The sequence below is a fragment of the Ceratotherium simum genome, chromosome X (genome assembly GCF_057802395.1).
Source record: "Ceratotherium simum simum isolate JZ-2026a chromosome X, ASM5780239v1, whole genome shotgun sequence".
Classification (NCBI taxonomy): Eukaryota; Metazoa; Chordata; class Mammalia; order Perissodactyla; family Rhinocerotidae; genus Ceratotherium; species Ceratotherium simum.
The window spans coordinates 67,787,245-67,809,568 of NC_141940.1; the positions used below are offsets into that span (position 1 = coordinate 67,787,245).

The 22,324-nt window shown below is 36.6% G+C and overlaps 1 protein-coding gene across 1 annotated transcript in view; it reads left to right on the plus strand.

The window, feature by feature from the left end:
• Positions 1–7,060, plus strand: part of LOC101388123 (fibronectin type III domain containing protein 3C1-like) — a 49,486-nt gene extending 42,426 nt beyond the window's left edge. The window contains exons 23-27 of the mRNA XM_087427592.1: positions 2,522–2,796; positions 3,348–3,560; positions 4,243–4,409; positions 5,667–5,788; positions 6,289–7,060. Of these exons, the coding sequence (XP_087283718.1) occupies positions 2,522–2,796; positions 3,348–3,560; positions 4,243–4,409; positions 5,667–5,788; positions 6,289–6,627 (1,116 nt within the window). The 3' untranslated portion in view covers positions 6,628–7,060. The remainder of the gene's footprint in view (positions 1–2,521; positions 2,797–3,347; positions 3,561–4,242; positions 4,410–5,666; positions 5,789–6,288) is intronic.
• Positions 7,061–22,324: the final 15,264 nt, after the last annotated feature.

The window sequence follows — 22,324 nt, forward strand, 5'->3', positions numbered from 1 at the left end:
ATTAGTGGTTACTAGAGGGAAAGGGGTGGGGGGAGAGTGAAAGGGGTAAAGGGACACATATGTATGGTGAGGGATAAAAACTAGACTATTGTTGGTGAACACGATGCAGTCTACACAGAAACTGAAACATAATAACGTACACCTGAAATTTACACAAAATAAGCCAATATGACCTCGATAAAATAATTTTTAAAAAACACAATACGATTTATGATCAGTCCAAAGAAAATGAAATATTTAGGTATAAATCCAACAAACCATGTACTGTACATGTATGCTGAAAATTACAAAATGTTGATTGATCAAAAATACTTAAGTAACTAGAGAGACATATCATGTTCATAGATTGAAAAGACTTGACATAGTAAAGATGTCAGTTTCCCCCAAATTGATTTATAGGTTTAATACAGTTCCTATCAAAATCCCAGCAGGATTGTTTATCAATACATGCGATCTCATTCTAAAATTTATATAGAAAGTTACAGGACCTAGAATAGATAAATCAATCTTGAAAGAAAAAATTAAGGTTCAAGAAATGACTCTACTTAATGTATACTATATACTATTATATAACTACAGTAATCAAAATAGTATATTTATTAGTGTATGGTCAGATACCTAAGTTGATTGAACAAAAGAGAGAACCCAGAAATAAACCCAGACAAATATGCCCAACTGTTTTTTGACAAGATGCAAATAAGTTAAGGATGGCCTTTTTAACAAATTACCCTGGAGAAACTGGATATCTATAGGCAAAAAAAAGTAAAATCAACCTAAACCTCACACGTTATACAAATAATTACTCAAAATAGGTCATAGAAAACTGAAAATTAAACCATAAAACTATAAAACTTTTAGAAAAAAATCACAGGAGAAAATCTTCAGGATATAGTCTAGGCAAAGTGTCCTTAATCTAGATACCACAATCACAAGCCATAAAATGAACAATTGATAAATTTGACCTTCTCAAACTTAAAAACTTTTTCTCTGCATAAGACCCTGTGGAGAGGATGAAAAGACAAGCTACAAACTCAAAAAGAATCTTTACAAAACACTTATCTGACAAAGAACTAATATCTAGAATATAAAAGGAACTCCCCAAACTCAACAATTAAAAATCCAAACAACTCAGTTAGAAAATGGGCGAAAGATGTGAACAGACAATTCACAGAAGAGGATATGCAGATGGCAAATAAGCACATGAAAAGACCTTCAACACCATTAGCCATTAGGGAAACACATAGTGAGATACCATGACACACCTATCAGAATGGCTAAAATAAGAAACAGTGATAACACTAAATACTGGTAAAGATTGGGAAACTGGATTACTCATACATTTCTAGTGGGAATTAAATCCACTCTCGAAAAGACTATGGCAGTTTCTTACAAAACTAAACATGCACCTACTATATGCCCAGCATTCTTGGGCACTATCCCAAAGAAATGAAAACTTATGTCCAGAATAAAGACCTGTACCTGGATGTTCATAGTACTTTTATTTGTAAGAGCCAAAAACTAGAAGCAGCTAAGGTGTCCTTCAACAGGCAAATGGTTAAACAATATGTAGTACATCCATACCATGGCATACCATTCAGCAATAAAAAGAATCAAACTACTGATACACACAACAACTTTGATGGATCTCAGGGGGATTATGCTGACTGAAAAAAAGCCTATCTGAAAAATTTACATACTGCATTATTCCATTTATATAACATTCTTGAAAAGACAAAATTATAGGGATGAAGAAATTACTGGTTGCCACAGATTAGAAAAAGGGAGAGGGAGGGAGGTTGCTGTGGCTATAAAAGGGTAGCACAAGGCATTCTTGTAGTGGAACTTCTATATCTTAACTGTGTTGGTGGTCACATAAAGCTACACAAGTGATAAAACTGCACAGAACTAAATACACACACAAATGAGTGCATGTAAAGCTGGTGAAATCTGAATAGTCTAATGAATTTTATCAATGTCAATTTCCTGATTGTAATATTGTACTATAGTTATGCAAAATGTTACCTTTGGGGCAAAGTAGGTAAAGGGTACATGTGACTCTACAATGATCTCAAAATGAAAAGGTTTTACAAAATCAATGAAACTTAGTGAATGGATGTGAACTTCAGGCTACCACCAGCAGAAACTACAAGATGAAGAAAAGGAAGAAAGTTCAGTGGGGTAAATGATGAGTTCAGTTTGGGTATATTTTTCCTGAAGTGTCCATATTAGCACTCTTCACTTACCTTCTCATATTTAGACTCTTCATCTTCCTAAATATGCAACCTAAAGATTTCAGCATGTATGTCAGCATCTTAGAACTATATTGTTTCATATTACAATATATAAATCAACAGGTTATACATCTTAAATTTACACAATGTTATATGTCAATTATATCTCAAATTAAAAAAGAACTATATTGTTAGAACTTGAGTTTAAGAAAATTTATTTTGTTTTTATGCAACAAATTGGTTTATGCACCAAAAAAATAATGAATCTCTAAGAGAGTACACTTTTTCAGGCTGTAAATATAGTTGGAGTTGGAATGTTTGGAGGAACTGGTATGGTAATCACACCAGCAACTGTACCAGCAGTAGTACCAATGCTACATGAGGTTGAAAACAAAGTTCCTGCCAAATTGGCATCATCTTGCATTGCTATTCAGTGGGAGGAACCGGATTGCCATGGCTCTCCAATCACTGGATATAACGTTGAATATGGAGACAGAAAACTTTTGACTGTTGATAGAGTAACAGAATGTCTTCTGAAAAATCTACAGCCTGATACCACATACAAGTAAGTGGCTTATATCTTACTCTGGGTAGATGGAAAGTTTTTTGAAAACTTTGAGCAAATCTACATTTGTATGTTTTATATGGTCTACATAATATTTCCTTTGAAAGAAAGTTCCACTGTTTAGAAAAACTTGGCATTGCTAACAGCCATTTTCTCCTTCTCATCAAGAATTGTCAGTAGTGGGGCCAGCCCGGTGGTGTAGCGGTTAAGTTCGCGTGCTCTGCTTCGGCAGCCTGGGGTTCACAGGTTCGAATCCCGGGCGTGGACTGACATACCGCTTGTCAAGCCATGCTGTGGTGGGATCCCATATAAAGTAGAGGAAGATGGGCATGGATGTTAGCCCAGGGCTGATCTTCCTCACAAAAAAAAAAAAGAATTGTCAGTAGTGATCATGAAAATTCAAGATTTTTGTCTCAAAAATTTGTCTCTAATAATTAGTATAATATGATGGTCAATATCCTAAGTAGGGTTACTAGGGGTTTAGCTTAAATGTAGAAAATTATTTTCTTTTCTAAATCTAAATTAATCGTTTTTTTTCTTCTCACCACTAGAATCAGAATTCAAGCTATCAATCATTATGGACTAAGCCCTTTTAGCCAATCAATAAGAGCCAAAACCAAGCCACTACCACCTGAGCCTCCACATCTTGACTGTGTGGTCTGTGGACACCAGAGCCTCAAACTGAAATGGGGTAACTCTTCAAGCAAAGGGTTACTTTCCAACCTTATAAGCTACAATTTGTTAATGGGAGATCGATCTGGCAGGTAAACTATTTTTACTATTTAACATGTATTATAACAAGAATGTTCTAAAATTTTCTACATTAATCCTATAATCTAAAGTGGTTTCAATGAACTAATAGATGTGAAAGCAGCCCATTATGTTAGATATGCTTTCTTAAATTTCTACTGATAACTTAGCTTTCTATTTGTGTGTGTGTGTGTGAGGAAGATCAGCCCTGAGCTAACATCCATGCCAATCCTCTTTTTGCTGAGGAAGACTGGCCCTGGGCTAACATCTGTGCGCATCTTCCTCCACTTTATGTGGGACGCCGCCACAGCTTGGCCTGACAAGTGGTGCATTGGTGCATGCCCGGGATCCAAACCCGGGCCGTCAGCAATGGAGCACGCGCACTTAACCACTACACGACGGGGCCATTAGCTTTCTATTTTTGTGTTCTTCTAAAACACTTCTTTCTTTATACAACATACATTAATACCAGGGAATAGAAGTTACCAAAGATATATGAAAGCCAACACCTTGCTATTATGATATTTACAGCCTGATTTTTTTTCTTTTGTGTTTTACCTATTAGGCTTCAAGTTGATTTATTTAGGCCTTATTGAAGTTTTAAAACCAGTTCTAAGTCATTTATATAGAATTATTTGTACCTGTATGACTGTTGATTAATAATATTGCTTCCCCCATCTCAATTCTCACTCCCAGATTTTCTATCATTTACAATGGACCTTGTCAGACTCACAAAGTGCAAAGATTGAGTGAATATACTCAATACAAATTTAAAATCCAGGCATGTAATGAAGCTGGTGAGGGACCACTGTCTGGTATCTATACCTTCACTACAACCAAAACCCCACCAGCCACACTTAAAGGTAAGTATTATAAGCCATGACAATGAAGGTTGCATTAATTTGAGTTCCAAAAGCTCATATATAAAACTCCACAGTAAGGTTTATTTTAAGTATTCAAGAATATAATACCAAAAGAAACTAGTACTCAATTATGGATTCAAAGAGCATTGTAGAATTTAATGAGACTCCCAGAATCATAATATTTAAAAAATATCTTTGAGATCAACCAATCCAGCCAATCACTCTATCACCACTGCCATTTTTTAAGGGGAAGAAACTAAATCCCCAAAATGGTAAGTAACTCAGCTAAAGGACACTATGAGCCAATGGCAGAGCCAAAATTAGAATTGTAGGCTCCTGATTCTCGTCATAGTTCTCCTTCAAATTCGTCATGATATCCTTTCCTTGTTATGTTTTATATTTTCTCAAATGGATTAATACACAAAACTCATCAACTGATAGGTGTGATTATATTGATTAAAGCTGAAAAAATAAGACTATGTAAACTTATAATTTGGTACATATTTAGTACAAATTTGTACTATCGTATTTGGCAATTAGTACATATTTGGTAATTTCTGAAACTCTGAATTTACTCTTCTTTGAACAGTAAAATAAACTGCTGTCTATAATATATAACGAGGCCAATTTGCAGTCATGAAAGCTTGAACTTTGATGATTTTTTCCTTCCCAGTTTGAAAGTTGTTCCAGTCCATCCACACAGGAGTCCAATCACTATTATGAAATACTTTGTTTTCAGTGTAAAGCTAACTGGAACATATTGGAATTAAACACGACTTAGACCACAATAATGCATTGTTCTCTTTATATGTATTTAAGCCCCGTTTTCCTGAAATGTAGAGAGATTAATAACATGAAATAAACATCCTGCCCTACACAGTTTCTGTGATCATAAAATTATTAATGTATGTGAAAATGCTTCCAAATGTATGATGTATCATATAAATATGATGCAAGAGATTATACCAGTTGGGATTAAACAATAGTAATAAAAGTTGTAATAAGATCTTACTAGAAAAATGAAACATGCATTATTAATTGATAGTTTTAAGTTCTTAAAGTTTTTATTATAATTATTAAGATGCCTGATGGTGTAGCAAAAGGCTTAACAATAAGAACTATAACTATATATTTCTTAGATTTAAGCCTACACAGGCAGCCTTTTAACAACCATAGAAAATTGTATGAGAAACTTCAATGTGTTCAAGACCATCGAGGACAAATGGAATCCTCTAAACTGAAATTCTCTTTTTCTAGCACCTAAATTACGTCAGGTGAATAGCAATATTTGCGAGGTCAAATGGGAATCTTTGGAGCCAATAAAAGGAGATCCCATTGTTTACAATCTTCAACTTATCAGTGAAAAAGGAACTGACCTGGTAAATTCTTGCACATTTAATCTTTAAAATTTTATAGTTTTTTATCCTGCTGGGGATTAAGCTCTTGTCAAGGAGTAAGATATTGTTTTAGGATGTTTAAAGTAACTAAATATTGTCTATAATCCCTATCTGGTCCCTGAAGTTTCATGTAAGTAATACTTATTTTTGAATAATCAGCTTATTCATTTAATTAACTTATTACTATTGAATGATTTGTCATTTCTAGATTCTGCTGACCACACGCACAAGTCATTCCAAAGCAAATGCAATTAAAGTTTAACAATTATAAGTCTTTGTTATTTCTTACATTGAACAAAATTACCTAAACAGTACTGGGTCCTCAGGACATTAGAGACTGTAAGAGTAAACTTCTGTTTTTGTTGTGCACATATTCATGAAATGAATGGATGCATTCATATATTTTCTGTTGTCAAAAACCATACCATATTATTTTATTTGGTAAGAAAATATAATTTTCACTTTGACTCCTTTTCCTGTAGATTTACAAAGGACTGAACACTTCATTCTCCTTTTCGAACTTTCTCCCAAATTCACATTATCGCTTCAAGGTCTGTGCTGGACGCCAATATCAGACTTCTGCTGGGATACAAGAGCTCTGGGGACCATCTAGCCCCAGTGCTCTTCTCTCAACTCATAAGCAACAGCCAGGGGCTGGCAAAGGCCGTGGAGGAAAGGGGAGAAGCAGCCCGAGTGAAGAAAAAAATGAAAAGACCAGGATAGAGATGAGTGATGATACGTTTGTTCTAATCCTTGTGATAGGATTTGCACTAGTTGCCATTCTATGTGCTGTTGCAATTCAACACTTCCTAATCAATTAATCTATTTTTTTGCATTTTTACTTTTTTAGGAAGTTCTAAAATAAATTACATCAAATATAGAAATTGCTAGATACACTTCAATTCTTACTTACAAGTAAATCTCATTTAGTAGAAATCCTTACAAACATTTACCTGATACCAAAAGAACTGCCTTACTTTCAAGAAAATCGATGTGACAGCAGAAGAGATTTTTTTAGGAAATAATTTTATTTTAAATTTGTGAATTTTAGCAATAAAAACACTTTCACTTTTATGTACAACCATCTAAAACCTCTCATGAAAACTATTCTCTGCCTTAATTTTTCAAATGAATATTTTGCAAACTTTTTAGAAGTATGAGAGAATACCAGCATTATGGAATTTTATTTAGAACAAAGTGGGAAAAATCAATTCTACATGTCAACTTACATTCATATGAAATAATAAAAAAGCATATACCAACCTTCTGTACTGTAATTTTTTCAAAGTAACATATTCAGCTGTTTGGCTTGTGCCCTGATAATTACTTTGATAGTATGAAAATAGTAATTTATAGCACTTTGGGAGTAGAAGTAGGGAAGTGGGGAGCCATTTTATACTAGCATTCTAAACTCTTTAAAACACACCCAGTGTTGATCACCCCTCTAATCAGAATGATGAAACATTATACATATGATGACTCATATTTTTACACGGTCTATTAAAATGATTTATTCTGAAAATTTATGTGTTCACATCCATTTCTAGTTACAAATGAAGCATCTCTTGTTTATTACCATAATTCATCCTCCAGGAGCTGTTTTGGCAATCTTGCAAGGGAGACATTATCCATTCCATTCCAAAAGACTGTTTCTTACCTGTATTGAAAATGTTTAAACATTATATCCTATTTCAGAGTTTTCTCTTTGTGTTTCAAAACTGAAAATCATAAATTTTAGACAAAAGTGTCAATTTTTATGTGAGCTAATAATTTTGGCATGTCCAATGACATTATCTTTCACTGAGTATTGCACTGATTTGTGGTATGTTATGGAATATTGACTGAGGTGGTTGCTGTTCAATTTAGAACTTGAGGTATAGTTTAAAATATGGAAAATATAAAATAGTTTTCACCAAAACTAAATTGTGGTACAGTATGAATCCACATCCTACAAAGTATGTCTCCTTCATATTTTTATCTTTCTTAGAGATTATTGAAAATATCTTTTGATTTAAAATATCCTTTGAGATTGATAACTGGACTGAATACATTTTAATCTGCTAAAATAAATGTTTTGCAGCTTCTATGTCTCACATACCTACATTCATCAAACTAATGCAGAACCTACTATTTCTTTTTTTTTTTTATTTTTTTTATTTATTTATTTTTTTCCCCCAAAAGCCCCAGTAGATAGTTGTATGTCATAGCTGCACATCCTTCTAGTTGCTGTATGTGGGACTCGGCCTCAGCATGGCTGGAGAAGCGGTGTGTCAGTGCGCGCCCGGATCCGAACCCGGGCCGCCAGCAGTGGAGCGCGAGCACTCAACCGCTAAGCCACAGGGCCGGCCCTACTATTTCATTTATTAAAGCATAACTATCATAGGAAACATTTTTAAATACCATCAAAAATTATTCATCTACTATTATTGAAATGGGATTTGTGTAAGTTTATTTATTTGGAATAATTATCCCTTTAATATTACATGTTTATCTCCTCCCAAAGAAATTATAAAAATCAGTTCAAGATGTTTTTAATTGCCTTTAAGATATTGTTTTATGAGTCTTGTTTCTGGCTTCTTTCTAGTTCTAGGGCATTGTATATTTGATGTGATGGGCTGAGTATCAGAAGACTAAGGTTCTAGTCCCATTTCTCTTACTAACAAGTTGTGTGACCTTAAGCAAATCTTTTCCCTTCTGTCGGCATCAATTGTGTAAAATATTGATAAATAAATCTGACAAGATAGATGATACTTAGAGTTCCTTTCACATCTAAGAGTCTATCCTGATAGATAATTTAACTATATATAGGCATACAAAACTCAGGCAGATTAAAGTCATAATTCTACATAGCAGTAGACAAATAGCAATCAGGCACAGTTGCAAAGAGCTGAAGACACCTACTAGGTACCTTCTTGGGTCCAATTTGCTGGAATCCCTATTCTTTCTCGGACTCCAGATTTGCCTTGCCTATTTCCTTCTCCAGTGCTATGACTGATGGCTTTTTTCTTCTACAACACTGGAAAACAGAAACATCTCCAGAACATCTAGCTACTTTCTTATCCATGCAGCAAGCCCATAACTGCTTCCTGATTGCCTAAGAATTATTTAGCACTAGCTACATTAGAAAATAAAAGGGTGAAGAGGTCCCATTAGTGAATGGTCTCCCTTCTTAAAACACACAATCACCCAAGATTTGAGCAAAGAAAAGCTCATGAAAAGGAACTCTTAGTGGAAATGACATGATGTCAATGACTAACTCAGATACACATAGTTTTATGCCCCTTGAGGGGGGTTCCCATCTTGACATACCTTTGTCCCACAGATGTGCACTGCTTCCCCTTTAATACATGTGCCCAACTGAGATTAAAACCCCCTTTCTGGATTAACTGTAAACAGGCCCAAGAGATCCTACTGGAGTGATGGAAATGTTCTAAAATTGGATTGAGGTGATAGTTGCATAACTCGGTAAGTTTATTAAAAATCATTGAAGGAGTGATGTCAGCATTGTGGCAGAGTGAGTTGTTTCCTTTGTCTCTCCTCTCTCGGTTAAAACTAAACATTCATTAAGCAACAGAGGATTTCCTACACAGAACACTAGGATGCCTGAGAGATCCATGCAGCCATACATCTCAAGATGGGTGGACTGGATCCTTGGGAAGCAGTGGAACTAGGTAAGAAGACACCTCCCCCTTTCCAGCAATCAGGGTCACAGGTCCTGACACAGCAGCTTGCACAACTGTAAGAGGAGGCTGAAGTGGCCCAGCCTGTATGCGAACACTTTCAGAGTGATAGCCCAGCCAACAGGACCACTCACCATCCAGTGGTGGACCACCCATGAGAATGCTCCCCACTGAGTAGCAGCAGCTCAGCCTCCATGAAGCAGCCCCAGCTACAAAGAGCAGCAGCTCACCTGAAATGCCCACAAGTGCTGAGCCAGCCTGCGTGTGAAAGAAAGCTGCCCCCCCCACCTGACAAGGCAGCACAGTCAGTCCCCTACCAAGTGCAATGGTCCCACACTCAGGAGAGTGACCCACCAGTGGATCACAGTGTATATGTGACCCTCCAAGTGGCTGTGGCCAGCATGCAAATGCAGAGCAGCCCTACCATCACAATTTCCAGTAGACAGGGTGGATCTGAAAACACACCTACTTCCCCACCTCCAGTGGTGGTAGGTGGAATCTGCAACCTGTTACTACCACAAACACACTGGCAAAGGATCAATTAATCAAACACCCTGAAGAATTATGGTAACAATTCAGAGCAGAAGGAAAATTACAAGTCTTCAAAAACCAATGCAGAAGTCAGAGGAATGTACAATCTAAATGACAGAGAATTCAAAATAGTTGTTATAAAGAAACTCAAAGATTTACAAGAAAACTCAGAAAGACAGTTCAATGAGCTCATAAATAAAATTAATGAGGAATAGGACTACTTCACCAAAGAGACTGAGCCTCTAAAAAAGACCAAACAGAAATTCTGGATATGAAGAACACAATTAATGAGATAAAAAATAATTGAGAAACCATAAAAAATAGAGCTGACATTATGGAGGACAGGATTAGCGATTTAGAGGATAGAAATATAGACATACTTCAGGTGGAAGAGGAGAGAGACTAAGATTTTTTTAAAATGAAGAAATTCTTTGATAAATATCCAATTCACTTAGAAAAAGCAAAATAAGTATTATAGGTATTCCAGAGGGAGAAGAGAAGGAGAAAGGAGCAGAGCCTGTTCAAAAAACTAATAGCTGAGAAATTCCGAAACTGGGGAAGGAACTGCATGGACAAGTACATGAAACCAATAGAACTCCTAATTACATAAATGCAAAAAGACCTTCCCAAAGGCATGTAATAGTAAAACTGTCAAAAGTCAATGACAAAGAAAAAATATTAAGGGCAGCAAGGTAGAAGAAAATGATGTATAAAGGAGCCACTATCAGGCTTTCAGCAGATTTCTTGGCAGAAACCTTACAGGCTAGGAGAGAATGGAATGATATATTCAAACTACTGTAAGACAAAAACTTTCAGCCAAGAATATTCTATTCAGGGAAATCATCCTTCAGATGTGATGAAGAAATAAAAGCTTTCCCAGATAAACAAAAGCTGAGGAAGTTCAAGGCCACTAGCCCTGCCTTACAAGAAATGTTGAAAGGAGCCCTCCCATCTGAAACTAAAAAGCAAAGGTTTACAAAATCTTAAGTAAAGAGATAAAAAGATAAAATCAGAAAATTGCAGCTCTATATCAGAATAGATTAGTAAACACTTAATTATAACATAAAAGATAATGGGAAATAAAGCATCAAAAACAAAACAACTATGAACACTTCAATTTAGTCACAAACTCACAACACAAAAAATAACAATTTGTGACAACAATAACTCAGAAGGGGAAGAGGAAAGGGATGGAACCTGCTTAGGCTAATGGAGATAAGAGGCTATCAGAAAAGTGACTATCTCATCTATGAGATTATTTATACAAACCTCATGGTAACCTCAAAACAAAAAAACAAAGGAGAGCCACAAATCATAAATAAAGAGAAAACTATTACAGAAAAACCACCAAACTGAAATGTCAGTCAGAAATACGAAGGTAAAGAAACAACGGAAACAGAACAACTGGAAAACAAGAGGTAAAATGGCAGTATTAAGCCCTCATATATCAATAATAACTCTAAATGTAAATGGATTGAATTCTCCAAGCAAAAGATACAGAGTGGATGAATGGATTAAAAAACAAGACCCAACACTATGTCACCTCCAGGAAACACATCTCAGCTTTAAAGGCAAACATAGGCTCAGAGTGAAAGGATGGAAGACTATACTCCAAGAAAATGGCAAGCAAAAGAAAGCAGGTTTTGCCATACTTATATCAGACAAAGCAGACTTAAAAGTAAAAAATACAATGAGAGACAAAGAGGGGCAGTATATGATGATAAAAGAGATATTCCACCAAGAGGATATAAGATTTATGAATATATATGCACCTAATGCAGGAGGAGCAAAGTATATAAAGCAACTATTAACAGACCTAAAGGGAGAAAATTAACAGCAACACAATAATAGTAGGGGACTTCAGCACCTACATCAATGGATAGATCATCCAGACAGAAAGTCAGCAAGGAAATTGTGGATTTAAATGAAACACTTGATCACACGGACTTAATAGATATATAAAGAACATTCCATCCAAAAACTGCAGAATACACACTCTTCTCAAGTGCTCATGGAACATTCTCAAAGATAGACTATATGTTAGGAAACAAGGCAAGCCTCAATAAGTTTAAGAAGATTGAAATCATATCAAGCATCTTTTCTGACCATACTGTTATGAAACTAGAAATCAACTACAAGAAAAAGGTTGGGAAAGTCACAAATATGTGGAGATTAAAAACATGCTACTGAACAAGCATTAGGTCAATGAAGAAATCAAAGGATAAATTTTAAAAAACCAGGAGAAAAATGAAAATAAAAATACAACATACCAACTATTATGGAATGCAGCAAAAGCAGTACTAAGAGGGAAATTTAGAGCAATACAGGCAGACCTCAACAAAAAAGAAAAATCTCAAATAAGTAATCTTAAACTACACCTAATAGAACTAGAAAAAGAAGAACAAACAAAGCCCAAAGTCAACATAAGGGGGGAAATAATAAAAAATAGAGCAGAAATAAAAAAATAGAGACTAAAAAAAATGGTAGAAAGGATCAATGAAACTAAGAGCTGGTTCTTTGAGAAGATAAAAAAACTTGACAAACCCTTAGCCAGACTCACTAAGAAAAAAAGGGAGCAGGCTCAACTAAATAAAATTAAAAATGAAAGAGGAGAAATTACACCAGATACCACAGAAATACAAAGGATTATAAGAGAATACTATGAAAAACTATATGCCAACAAGTTGGATAAATTATAAGAAACAGATAAATTCTTAGAATCATACAACCTCTAAAAACTGAATCGAGAAGAAATAGAGAATCTGAAGAGACCAATCACAATTAAAGAGATTGAAACAGTAATCAACAACTTCCCAAAAAACAAAAGTCCAGGACCAGATGGATTCTCTGGAGAATTCTATCAAACATTCAAAAAAGAGTAAACACTTGTCCTTCTCAAACCATTCCAAAAAATTGAAGAAGACAGAACACCTCCTAAATCATTCTATGAGGCCAACATTACCCTGATACCAAAACCAGAAAAGGACAACACATATAAGGAAAATTACAAGCCAATATCGCTGATGAACATAGATGCAAAAATTCTCAACAAAATACTGGCAAATTGAATACAGCAAGACATTAAAGGGATCATACACCATGATCAAGTGGTATTTATACTAGGGATTCAGGGATGGTTCAATATCCACAAATACAAAATATGATACACCACATCAACAAAATGAGGAATTAAAATCACATGATCATCTCAATAGATGCTGAGAAAGATTTTGACAGGATACAACATCCATTTATGACAGAAACTCTGAATAAAATGGCTATAGAAGGAAAGTACATCAACATAATAAAGGCCATATATGACAGACTCACAGACAATATCATACATCATGGTGAAAAACAGCAAACCATCACTCTGAGAACAGGAACAAGACAAGGGAGCCCATTCTCACCACTCCTATTCAACATAGTTTTGGAGGTTTTGCCCAGAGCAATTAGGCAAGAAAAAGAAATAAAAAGGATCCAAATTGGCAAGGAAGAAGTGAAACTCTCACTGCTTGTGCATGACATGGTTCTATCTATAGAAAACCCTAAAGAATCCACCAGAAAACTATTAGAAACAATCAACAACTGCAGCATAGTTTCAGGGTACAAAATCAACCTACAAAAATCAGTTGCATTTGTATACACTAATGACAAACCAGCAGAGGGAGAAGTCAAGAATACAATCCCACTTACAATCACAACAAAAAGAATAAAATATCTAGGACTAAATTTAACCAAGGAGGTGAAAGAACTACACACTGAAAACTATAAGATATTATTGAAAGAAATTGAAGAAGACATAAAGAAATGGAAAGATATTCCATGCTCATGGATTGGAAGAAAAAGCATAGTTAAAATGTCCATATTACCTAAAGCAATCTACAGATTCAGTACAATCCCAATCAGAATCCCAAGGACTTTCTTCACAGAAATAGAAGAATCCTAAAATTCAAATGGAACAACAAAAGACACAGAATAGCAAAAGGAATCCTGAGAAAAAAGAACAAAGCTGGAGGCATCACAACCCCTGACTTCAAAATATACTACAAAGCTATAGTAATCAAAACAGCATGGTACTGGCACAAAAACTGACACACAGATCAATGGAACAAAATTAAAAGCCCAGAAATAAAACTACACATCTATGGACACCTAACTTTTGACAAAGGATCCAAGAGCATACAATGGAAAAAGGAAAGTCTCTTCAATAAATAGTCCTGGGAAAACTGGAGAGCCACATGCAAAAGAATGAAAGTAGACCATTATCTTACACCATACACAAAAATTAACTCAAAATGGATTAGATTTAAATGTAACACATGAAACCATTAGACTCCTAGAAGAAAATATAGGCAGTACACTCTTTGACATCAGTCTTAGCAGCATCTTTTCGAATACCATCTCTATTCAGGAATGGGCAACAAAAGAAAAAATATACAGGGGCCGGCCCCGTGGCTTAGCGGTTAAGTGCGCACGCTTCGCTGCTGGCGGCCCGGGTTCAGATCCCGGGCGCACACTGACGCACCGCTTCTCCGGCCATGCTGAGGCCTAGTCCCACATACAGCAACTAGAAGGATGTGCAACTATGACATACAACTATCTACTGGGGCTTTGGGGGGAAAAAATTAAAATAAATAAAATCTTTAAAAATATATATATACAAATCGGACTACATCAGGCTAAAAAGCTTCTGCAAGGCAAAGGAAACCATAAACAAAATGAAAAGACAAGCCACCAACTGAGAGAAAATATTTGCAAACCACGTATCTGACAAGGGCTTAATTTCCAAAATATATAAAGAACTCATACAACTCAACAACAAAAAAACAAATCACCCTATCAAAAATGGGCAGACGTTATGAACAGATATTTTTCCAAAGAAGATATACAGATGGCCAACAGGCACATGAAAAGATGTTCAACATCGCTAATTATTAGGGAAATGCAAATCAAAACTATAATGAGACATCACCCTACCCCTGTCAAAATAGCTATAATTAACAAGACAAAAAATAACAAGTGTTGGAGAGGATGTGGAGAAAATGGAACCGTCATACACTGCTGGTGGGAATGCAAACTGGTGCACCCACTACAGAAAACAGTGTGGAGATTTCTCAAAAAATTAAAAATAGAACTAGCACATAATCCAGCTATCCCACTACTGGGTATTTAGGCAAAGAACACGAAATCAACAATTCAAAGAAATCTACACACTCCTTTGTTCATTGCAGCATTATTCACAATAGCCAAAATGTGGAAGCAACCCGAGTGCCTATTTAACTGATGAATGGATAAAAAAGGTGTGATATACATATATATATATATATACATACAATGGAATACTACTCAATCATTAAAAAAAGACAAAATCGTCCCATTTGCAGCACTGTGGATGGACCTTGAGGTATTATGTTAAGAAAAATAAGCCAGACAGAGAAAGACAAATACCATATTATTTCACTTATATGTGAAAGATAAACAAACACAGGGATAAAGAGAATATATCAGTAGTTACCAGAGGGGAAGGGGGGGTGGGTGAAAGTGTTAAAGGAGCACATATGTATGTTGATGGATAAAATCTAGACTATTGGTGGTGAGCATGATGCAGTATATCAGAAATTAATATATAATAATATACAACTGAAATTACACAGTTGTAAACCAATATGACCTCAATAAAATAATATAAAAAAAGAAAAGAATCATTCAATTGTCCACTTAAAATGAGTGAATTTTATGTTTTGTAAATTACACCTTAAAAAGTTGTTTTAAAAACCTTTCTATAACACCAGGCTGGCTCCCATAGCCCCAGGCTCCAAATGGGTTCCCACAGACCCAAGCTCCTGGCCCACCTCAGGGTAGGAGGGCCCCCATAGATCCAACCTGCAGGCCACTCCCACAGCCCCAAGATACAGGCCAACTCCTGTGGCTCCAGGCTTGCTCCAGCAACAGGCAGGCTCCTGTGGGCCCAGGCTTCTGGCTCACCCCAGCACCAGGCCAAGTCCCACATACCAAGGCTCCAGGATCATCCCAAGATGCCAGGACTGCCTACACTAAGTCACCAGGCTCACTCTAGTGGTCCCCAGTGCCTGGACAGCCCCCACAAACCCAAGATCTAGGCCCTCCCACATGGACCCAGGACATCATCTCACCACCCACAGACTCAGGCACCAGGAAAGCCCCTGTAGACCCAAGAACCAGGCCTGCCCACCTGCTGAACCAGGCACCAAATCTACCTGCCTGAGGATTCCAGCAGGAAGCTCACACATTGAAACCATCAGAAGGCCCACACAGAATCTCTAGACAGACTGACTGGTGAAGGGCTTTCCCTGCCAAAGCAAGTCTGTAAAGACTGGAAGAGGTCCCTACTTTTTCAAATGCACAGACACCAATACCAGGCCACAAGGATTATGAACAATCAAGAAAATGACACTACCAAAATAAACTAATAAAGCTCCAATAATTGACCCTAAAGAAATGGAGACCCTAAGAAATGTCTGACAGAAAACTCAGAATAATCCTTGTAAAGAAATTGTGTGAACAACAAGAAAACATAGATACACAACTGAGAAGAATTAGGAAAACAATGTACGAACAAAATGAGAAGTTCAACAAAGAAATAGAAACCATTAAAAAAAAAGAAACCCAAGAGTTGAAGAATACAATGACTGAACTAAGGAATTTATAGACAGCTTCAACATAAAACTCAACCAAGCAGAAGAAAGAATCAGTGAACTAGAAAACAGGTCATTTTAAGTTATCCAGCCAATGGAACAAAAAGAATGAAAAGGAGGAAGGAAGTCAACATAAATTATGGGAAACCATTCAGAGAAACAATCTATGCATTATTGGAGTCCAAGAAGGAGAAGAGAGGGAGAAAGGGGGCAGAAAGCTTATTTAAAGAAATAATGGCTGAGAAATTCCCAAATCTGGAGATAAATTTGGACTTCCAATTTCCTGAAGCTCATGGGTCCCCAAAAAGTTTCAACCCAAAAAGATCTTCTCCAAGACACATTATAATAAAACTAAAATCAAAGACAAAGTGAATTTTAAAAGAAACAAGATTTAAAAATTCCACACATACAAGGGAAACTTCATAAGGCTATAAGCAGATTTCTGAGCAGAAACCTTGCAGGCCAGGAAAGAGTGGGATGATATACTCAAAGTACTGAAAGAAGAAAACTGCCAACTAAGAATACTTTACCTGACAAAGTTGACCTTTGGAAATGAAGGAGAGATAAAGACTTTGCCAGACAAACAAAACCTGTAGAAATTCATCACAACTAGACCTGCCTTACAAGAAATGCTAAAAGGAGTTCTTCAAGTTGAAACACAAGAACTTCAACAACATAAAAACATATGAAAATATAAAACTCACTGTTAATGTAACAATATAGTCAAATTCACAATACTCTAATACTGTAATAGTAGTATGTAAACCACTTTTAACTCTGGTATAAAAGATAAAATACAAAACTATTTAGAAAACTATGCTACAATAATGTGTTAATGGATATATCATATATAAAAGATGTAAATTGTGACATCAATAACATAAAATTGGAGGAGAGGAGAAATTAAAGTGTAGAATATTTGTATGCAGTCTAAGTTAAGTTGTTATTATTTATAAATGGACTATTACATGTATAAAAGGTTTTATGTAATCTTCCTGGTAACCAAAAATAAAACACCTGTAGTATGCACAAAAGTTGAGAAAGGAATCAAAACGCACCACTACAAAAAATTATCAAATAATAAAGGAAGACAAGAGGAAAAAAAGGAATAAAGGAAATACAAAACAGTCGGAAAAGAATTAATATAATGGCAATACTAATTCTTACCTACCAATAATTACTTTAAATGTAAATAGATTAAACTCTCCAATCAGGAGACATTGTGTGACTAAGTGGATTAAAAAATAATATCCAATAACATTCTGTGTACAAGATACTGACTTTAGCTTTGAGGACATATATAGGCTGAAAGTGAAGGGATGATAAAGGATATTCCATGCAAATGGTAACCAAAAGAGCAGAGATGACTATACTTATATCAGACAAAATAGACTTTTTAAGTCAAAAAAGACAAAGAAGGTCAGTATATAATGATAAAAGTGTTGATTCACTCGAGGATATAAAAATTGTAACTATATATGCACCCACATTGGAGCACCTAAATATATAAAGCAAATATTAACAGAAATAAAGGGCCTACAATAAAAAAAAATAGTAGGAGATTTCAATACTGCACTTTCAATGATGGCAAGATCATCCAAACAGAAAAATAATAAGAAAACAGTGGACTTGGAAAGCATTATAAAGCAAATGGGCTTAACAGATGTATACAGAACATCCCAACCAATGGCAGCAGAATACACAGTCTTTGCAAGCAAACACAGAACATTCTCCAGGAAAGATCATAAGTTAGGTCAAAAAACAAGTCTTAGCAAATTTAAGAAAATTAATATAATCCTGAGGTTGGCATCAAGATGGTGGCATAGGCGGACTCTGAACTCACCTCCTCCCATGGACACAACAAATTTACAGCTACTCTTGAAACAAGTACTCCTGAGAGAGAACTAAAAACTGGATAAAAAGAAACCCTGCAACAAGGGACAGTCCTGACTGAGGTGAAAGAGGCAGAAATAACTTTCTGGAGAAAAAAAATCTACCATCACAGGGCACAGCTCTTCATGGCAGGCCAGGAGCAATCCTAATGTATGCAGCCTTCCTTGGAGGAGTGGAGGACCTGAGTGGGGGAGTGTTACCACAATAAGCAGCTTTGGACTCAGCACAACTAAGAGAGTGTCATAATATCTGGCTTTGCTGGCTACCAACAACAATGGGAAATACCCCCAGAAAAGCTATCAGACTTAAATATGAAAAATAGCAGAATCTTAAAGGGCCCATGCACAAATTCACCCATTTTGGAAAGCAACCTAAAATCACCAGAAAGAAAGGTACACAGTCCTTTGGTGAAAAGAGACTCACCTGATAGGCTCTGGGTGCATATCAGTGAGAGGTGAGACCTCTCCAGGGACTGAGGCATTGCCAGCAGCCATTACTGTGACCTAGTACACATGTGTTGACATAGACACTGGCAGATGCCATTGGAGTTCTTCCCCTGATCTGTTAGCACAGGGGTCTGCCCCACCTACTTGAGCACCAGTTTAATTCAGCTCAGCCAAGGCAGACAGCCCACCCTAGGGACTGGCGCCACCCAACAGCAAGCCCTCAGGCAACTAGTGGTTGTGCATAGGCTGGGTGCCTGGATCATCTGCAGCCAGGTGAGCGGGTCCACCTCTGCAGGGCAGGGCATGTGCAAGGAGCGGGTGCAATGTGTGGGGCCTCTGCAGGGGGGTGACTGGGTCTCCTTCAGGGGGTTAGGGTACACACAAAGGCAGGACTGTGTTGATGGGGTGTGTGGCCCTGTGGCCGGTGGGGCTTGTAAGCTGCAGAAGACTTGTGCTTCTCAAATAGCCACATAGCAGATTGGCCCCACCTTCCAAAGCCTGAGACAATTGTGTGCCCCCATGCCTGAGGCCAGCCCCACCCAGCTGCAACCCTAAGAGAGTTGACAAGGGCCCTGCAGGCGAAAGGCCTACAGCAATTGTAAGCCCCTGAGCCTAGAAGCTAGTCATGCTGGGGGCCTACTCAATAGAAAAACTGCAACAGAAATGTGCTATTAGACCTTGCAGCCAACTGAGCTGCAGCTCCCCACACCTGATAAAGAGACTGAAGGGTCTATAGCAGCCACACATAGCTGAGCATTATAGCCAGGTGTCCAGAGGGACAGCCTCGCCTCCCTGGGCACCTGCAGCAAGAGCAACCCTGCCACAACAGAAGGACATATGTAGCCCACACAGGGGTCGCTCCTGGAACATTTGGAACAGGTGACAAAAGGGAAGAATACTGCTGGGCCTCATAAGGCATCTCTTACATAAGGCCACCTCTCCAAGATCATGAGACATAGCTAACCCACCTAATACAAAGAAATAAGCACAGAGAAAGAGGCAAAATGAGGAGGCAAAGGAATACATTCCAAGTAAAGTAACAGGACAAAACCCCAGGAAAAAAACTAAATGAAACAGAAATGAACAATATGCCTGACAAAGTGTTCAAACAAAAAGTCATAAGGAGGCTCACTGATCTTGGGAGAAGAATGAATGAACTTGGTGAGAATGTCAACAAAGATTGGAAAATCTAAAAAAGAACCAATCAGAAACGACTAATACAATGCTGGAAATGAAAATTCACTAGAGGGACTAAAAAGCAGAATAGATGATACAGAAGAATGGCAGTGAGATGGACAAAAGACTAGAGGAAATCACCCAAGCTGAACAGATAAAAGAAAAAAGAATTAAAAAGAAGCAGAACAGTCTAAGGGACCTCTGGGAAAACATCAAGTGCACTAACATTTGTACTATGGGTGTCCCAGAAAGAGAAGAGAGAGAAAAAGGGGAAGAGAATATATTTGAGGAAATAATAGCTGAACACTTTCCTAACTTAAGGAAGGAAGTAGACATTCAGGAACAGGAATCCCAGAGAACACCAAAAAAGACACACCCAAAGAGGCACACACCAAGACACATTATAATTAAAATGTCAAGAATTAAAGACAAAGAGAGAATCCTAAAAGCCACAAGAGAAAGGCAACAAGTTTCATAGAAAGGAAACACTATGAGGTTATTAGCTGAGTTCTCAGCAGAAACCTTACAGGCTAGAAGGGAGTCACACGATATACTTAAAGTGCTGAAAGGAAAAATTCTACAGCCAGGAATACTCTACCCAGAAAGGGTATCATTCAGAATGGAAGGAGAGATAAAGAATTTCCCAGACAAGCAAAAATTAAAGGAGTTTAGCACCAAGAAGCCAGCTGTACAAGAAATGCTAGAGGGACTTATTTAAGTGGGAAACAGAAGACCACAAATAGGAATAAGAAAATTATGGAAAAAAAAGCAATAAAACCACTGGTAAAGACAAAAATACAGTAAACGTGGCAGATCAATCACCTATGAAGATAATATGAAGGTCAAAAGACAAAAGTACTAAAATTACCTATTCCATGATAAGAGGGTAAGGGATACACACACGAAAAAATAGGTTAGATATGATATCAAAAACATAAAATGTGGGAGGAGAGGAGTAAAAGAGTAGAGCTTCGAGAAAGAGGTCAAACTAAAGAGACCATCAAACTAATATAGATTGTTATATATGTAGGTCATTAAATAGGAAACTAATGGTAATCAGAAACCAGAAACCTATAATAATCACACAGAAAATTAAGGGAAAGGAACCCAAACATATTACTTAAGAAAGCCATCAACCACAAGGGAAGAGAGCAAGAGAAGAAGAAAGGAACAGAAAAGAATTACTAAAACACACAGAAAAAAAGTTAAAAAATGGCAGTAAGTACATACTTATCAATGGCTACTTTATATGTCCATGGACTAAATGCTCCAATTAAACGGCATAGGGTGGCTATGAATAAAAATAACAAGACCCATATATATGCTGCATACAAGACACACATTCCAGACCTAAAGACAAGCACAAACTGAAAGTGAAGGGATGGAAAAAGATACTCCATGCAAATGGCAACGAAAAGAAAGCTGCGTTAGCAATACACATATAAGACAAAATAGACTTTAAAACAAAAACTGTGACAAGAGACAAAGAAAGGCACTACATAATGATTGAGGAAACAATCCACCAAGAGGATATAACACTCGTAAATATCTATGCATCTAGTATAGTAGCACCTAAATATATAAAGCAACTATTAACAAACATAAAAGGAGAAACAGACAGTAATACAATAATAGTAGGGGACTTTAACACTCCACTTACATGAATGAACAGATCATCCAAACAGAAAATCAATAAGGAAACATTGGCCTTAAATGATACAATAGACCAGATGGACTTAGTAGATATATACAGAACATTCCATCAAAAAACTGAAGAATACACATTCTTTTTAAATGTACATGGAACATTTTCCAGGACTGATCACATATTAGGCTACAAAACAAGTCTCCAGAAATATATGGAGATTGAAATACTACCATGCATCTTTTCTGACCACAGCAGTATGAAACTAGAAATCAACTACAGGAAGAAAATCAGAAAAGCCACAAATATGTGGAGATTAAACAAAATGCTACTGAACAATGATTGGGTCAATGAAGAAATCAAAGGAGAAATCAAATAATACCTGGAGACAAATGAAAATGAAAATACGACATGCCAGAATTTATGGAATACAACAAAACCAGTTCTAAGAGGGAAGTTTACAGCAATAC